Source organism: Hipposideros armiger, unplaced genomic scaffold (genome assembly GCF_001890085.2).
Source record: "Hipposideros armiger isolate ML-2016 unplaced genomic scaffold, ASM189008v1 scaffold_129, whole genome shotgun sequence".
In the NCBI taxonomy this organism is placed as follows: Eukaryota; Metazoa; Chordata; class Mammalia; order Chiroptera; family Hipposideridae; genus Hipposideros; species Hipposideros armiger.
This window is the reverse complement of record NW_017731479.1, coordinates 2,534,182-2,539,061: the sequence shown is the minus strand read 5'-3', so window position 1 is coordinate 2,539,061 and position 4,880 is coordinate 2,534,182. Positions and strand designations below refer to the sequence as shown.

The window sequence follows — 4,880 nt, the reverse complement described above, 5'->3', positions numbered from 1 at the left end:
CCCCCCCCCCCCAGCACAGTCCAGGCATACTCTTCAGCCACCTGGGACTCTTGGGCCCTTGGGTGTGGCCTCTGATGGTGAAGAACAGATGCTGGAGTCTGACTGACCACAGTTCAAATACCTGCTCGGCTCCTTCCTCTGTGATGTTCAGTAAATCACTAAACCCTGCTCAACCACGGTTTCCTCATCTGTACAATGGGATAATAGGAGAATCAACCTCATAGGGCTGCTGTGAGAATAAAATGCATTAAGAAGGGTATAAAAGGCACCTGGCACAGGGCCTGGGAATTGGTTGGCACTCCCTAAATATTTGCTGCTGCTGCTGCTGCTGCTGTTGAAAGATAAGGACAGAGGAAGGGAACTTTTATATGTGAGACAGAGGAGTGTGGACTTAACCCCTCTCTCTCCCCTCCCTTGCAGAGGGCACGAGACATCCAGGTGACAGTGGAGCAGTGGGGTTACCCAGATTTGATCCTCACAGTGAACCCTTATGAGCCCATAAGGAAGGTTAAAGAGAAGATCCGACAGAGCCGAGGCTACATGGGCCTGCAGCGTCTGTCCTTCCAGTCACCCGGCGGCGAGCGGCAACTCCTCAGCAGCCGCAGCTGCCTGGCCGATTTCGGGATCTTCTTGAACACTCCCATCTGTCTGCTGGAAACCTTCTCCCCCGAGATACAGGTCTTTGTGAAGAATCCAGATGGTGGGAGCCACGCCTATGCCATTGACCCCAACAGCTCCATCGTGGCCCTGAAGGACCAGATAGAAGACAAGCAGGGGCTGCTCAGAAAGCACCAACAGCTGGAGTTCCAGGGCCACATCCTGCAGGATAGGTGGGCTTTCACGAGCTATGGTATTGAGGACAGCAACACCCTCATTCTCTCTGAGAAGAAAGCCAGAGAAGCTCCATTTCCATACAGCTAGTTTCCACTGGGAAGCCTCCCTGCACAGTCTACGCTCTAATCCAGGACTCATCTGTCACGTCCAGCGTGGCAAGGGCAAATGGGTCTCGAGAGAGGCGATGCAGATTGAATAAAGTCAAGAGACAAAAGTTAGATATGAGCGAGACCAAGGGACTCAGCCAGAGAAGACTGAGCCCCGAATCGGGTCAGCGCATGGCTTTTATTGAGAATTTTCAAAGAAGTAAAACTGCTGTCAATCAATTAGCAATCGTGTGTGATTTCTGTGCCTTAAGGCCTCCTTTCATTAACATATCCCATTGTGTTCCAACAAATGCTATGCCTTCACACATCTGCCAGATAGCCCCAGGACACCTTGTTACTGTGTCCTCCCAGGGGAGATAACTATTATCATTCCAATAGGTCCCAGTCACCTGAGACACTCCCCAGAGAGAGCTTTATGGCCTCCAGGTCATACCGAGACCCTCCCTCAGAGAGATTACCTGCCTCAAGTCATACGAGACACTCCCTCCTAACTACTAGGGTTAGAGGCTAATGGGGGGGGGGGGTTGGTAGTGGTATTGGAATCGGCTGTAATGCAACACTCATCCTATCAACCATTCTTTCCAGCTCTCTGCTGGGGAGGGCCCATGGCTTCACCAGCTTTGTTAATAGTTATCCTAGCCCTCCCTTCCACTGGAGGAATGAGGAGGGCTCTAAGAGACTAGACATACAAGTGGACAATGCCCAGATCACATGTAACAATAAAATTCTGACCCACAACCTCTGCAGCCACCAGCCTGGGAAGCCAAACCACCACCTGTGCAGCAATCAGTCCAAAACTATCAGGACTTAGTCAATAACTGTCAGCTACCCTAACTCTCCCTGCCCCCTTGCAACTCAGGACCAACAGGAGAAGCCAAACAGGCTCTCTAACCAATCATATAGGATGTCCTGCTTCTAGATAGCCTGCCTCCAGCTTCCCCATGCCACCAAACTGTCAGGGCACACCTGAAGCTTCTCTTTTTCCCACTATAAAGCTTTCCCATTGCCTGCTTTGAGTCTCTGCCAAATGCAAGGGGATGGTGGGTGACTCCCTTGCTATAGCAAGTTGGGAATAAATGACCTTCCGAGCAGCCAGTTAGCTCAGATGGTTAGAGCACAGGCTCATAACACCAAGGTTGCTGGTTCGATTCCCACATGGGCCAAGGAGCTGTGCCCTCCACAACTAGATTGAAGACAACTACTTGAGTTGGAGCTGATGGGTCCTGTAAAAACATACTGTTCCCCAATAAAATAAAATAAAAAATAAGTAAGTAAATAGCCTTTGTTCATTCTCTCTTGGGTGGTCTTCATTTCTTTCCACAGATGCTAATGCTGTCTTAGTGGTTATTGCTTAATCCTTTGAGCCTCTCAACTCAGGGAAGTGAAAACTTTAGGGAAACTGAGACAAAGAGAGGCAAAGCCTGGGAGAGCAAGGATGATGCAATGTAAAAAAAACAACAACCCTTAACTCTTGAAGTACACACACAAACAGTACCTAATGCTCCAAGGACTTCAGGAAAATAACAGCATCTTTATTGACAAAGGACATCATGTGATTACATTTACTCCAGTCAACCAATAAAAAAATTCCTTTTTCTCCTCCCCTTTTGCCTTGCTTTCTTATGGACTATTCATTTACCATAGAATATAAAATGTACTTTATGATTGGTTCTCAAGAGCCTCTGGGTAACTTACCCATAGTAGTCTGCCTAATTCCCACCTCTTTTTGCCTTCAGGGACAGAAAAAGTGACTCTTTTCTATGAGGTAGACAGGCAAGACCACCCCACATCTTTATATTTTTTATAATGTTCAGTACAGCTCACATTGTAGGTAGTGGGCATATTCTTGTTTTTAAGAAGGAATGAATAAGTCGCCTTTCGCTCTTTTGTAATAGAAAAGCCGGAGGCTAGAGAGTTGATTTTTATAAAAATTTTGACACACTCAGCTTCAAAGATAAAACATGAAGAGAAGCATGCCAAAGACAAAAGTAATTCTGTTCATCCTTCATAGTGGCGTATTCAGTGAAATTGCACAGATTCTTCTTTTTTTTTTTTTAAAGATTGTATTGGCAAAGGGGAACAGCCAATTTGTTGTCCTTAAATTTTAGCTGTGGAGGGTGCAGCTAGCTCAGCTACAAATCCATCACCATCCAGCTGCCCATCGGCAGCTCGAAGCGGCTCAGCTCAAGATGCTGTATTCAATCTTAGTTGTAGGTGGGCATAGCCCACCATCCCATGCGGGAGTCCAACCAGAAACATTTTAGGAGCATGTGCTCTCACCAGCTGAGCCATCCTGCCCTCTGTTGGCAGTTCAGCGGCAGCTCAGCTCGGGCGTAGCATCACTGGCCCACGTGGGAATCCAACCGACGACCCTGTTGCTCAGAGCTCGCCCTCTTGACCAAATGAGCCACTCGGCGGGCTGAAACAGCACAGATTCTAATGTGCTGGTCTTGAGTGGGTCCTAGGGGTCAGTACTGAAAGTTTTCCAATTTGCAAGCAGAATGGAGAAGTCCTGAGCTAGAAAACTACCTAATGTTTCCCAAACCCAACTGTGCATCAGAATCACCCAGGATTGTGCCTTTCAAACTTTACTATGCACTTGAAATCACCTGGAGATCTTATTTAAATACAGGTTGTTATTCAGTAGGTCTAAGCTGAAGCCAGGATTCTGTATTTCTAACAAGCTCCTGAGTACTGCGGATGCTGCTGGCTCACAGATTGTACTGAGTAGAAGCAAGGCCCTAGGATATTGGAGGAAATACAGATTCCTGAGTCCCACCTTTCAAAAGATTCTGATTCAGTTAGTTTTTGGCTAGACCCAACAATCTGCATTTTAATAAGCTTCGTCAGTTGCTTCTGATGTCCAGATGGATTTCCAAATTCCTGGAATAAATGGATAATACTGAAACTACATTGAATCAACCCTGGGAACTAATCCTAGTTCTGTCATTAACTCCTGTGTTACCTTAGGCAATTCCTTCCCCTCTGTATGTCACATATTCCTCATCAAGAAAGGATGGAGAAGTTGATTTCTTAGTCACTTCTAAACTCTTACGTTTGCGGAAACCACCAGGAACAATTCAACGGCCAGGGGCGGCCTTAGTCTGAGAACTACAATCCCCACCATGCCCTGCGCTCCTCCGCTCCACGTGGGGTCTTGGGGAGGGGTGTGGCTAGTGAAGGAGCTCCCCACAATCCTTTGCGGTGGTTCAAGATGACGGCGCCCAGAGGTTCCACGAGCGATTTGGAGAGCAGCAGCAGCAGTGATGCAGAGGAGCTGGCGCGGTGCCGTGAGGTGGCGATGCCGGCATGGGGCTTGGAGCAGCGCCCGACGGGGCTGGAGAAGCCAAGAACTGGTAGGCGACCGTGTTCAGGCAGTCTGGCCAAAGGGCGTAGGATCTTCCCCGGGGCCTGAGGATGGATAGTGAGAAAGGAGCCACTAGGACTCGATTTCTCTCCCCAAGAGAGCTCCAGGGACAGGATGGAGTTCAGAGTCAAAGCGCAGGCTGATGCAGCAGTGTGGGTTGTTCCATTATCTCAGTCAGGGAAATTGAGGTACCTGAATGTCTGTTGATTCTGCTCCCTTTGGCCCATCTTCACTGCTGCACACTGGGCAGCCTACCACCTCTCCGAAATGACTGCGACGACCCCCTTTGTGGATTCTCGCTTCCATTCTTTCCCCGCCTGCAACGTTTCCACACTCTGGGGCTGCCAGTCAGCTGTGTCCAGCACATAACTAGGACCGTGACTCCCTACTGCCCTGGAAATAAGTCCCAAACGCCTCATCATAGGGGTACCTAATCATAATCCAGAGGATACGTGAATTTGGAATGGGAAGAATATTCCATCTCTGCTTTCATTAACCTCTGACTAAAATTTAGCATCACTTTCCATCTTGCATGTGAGCAACAAGCCACAAGTAACTTTGACAATACCTGT

The 4,880-nt window shown here is 48.2% G+C and overlaps 2 protein-coding genes across 3 annotated transcripts in view; both read left to right on the top strand.

The window, feature by feature from the left end:
- Window positions 1-1,049, top strand: part of LOC109386142 (2'-5'-oligoadenylate synthase-like protein) — a 22,843-nt gene extending 21,794 nt beyond the window's left edge. Inside the window, exon 6 of the mRNA XM_019649055.1 lies at window positions 421-1,049. Within this exon, the coding sequence (XP_019504600.1) occupies window positions 421-921 (501 nt within the window). The 3' untranslated portion in view covers window positions 922-1,049. The remainder of the gene's footprint in view (window positions 1-420) is intronic.
- Window positions 1,050-4,148: 3,099 nt separating this feature from the next.
- Window positions 4,149-4,880, top strand: part of CUNH12orf43 (chromosome unknown C12orf43 homolog) — a 25,070-nt gene continuing 24,338 nt past the window's right edge. For both annotated transcript variants that reach the window (XM_019649164.1, XM_019649163.1), the window contains exon 1: window positions 4,149-4,297. In XM_019649164.1, the coding sequence (XP_019504709.1) occupies window positions 4,156-4,297 (142 nt within the window). In that variant the 5' untranslated portion in view covers window positions 4,149-4,155. The remainder of the gene's footprint in view (window positions 4,298-4,880) is intronic.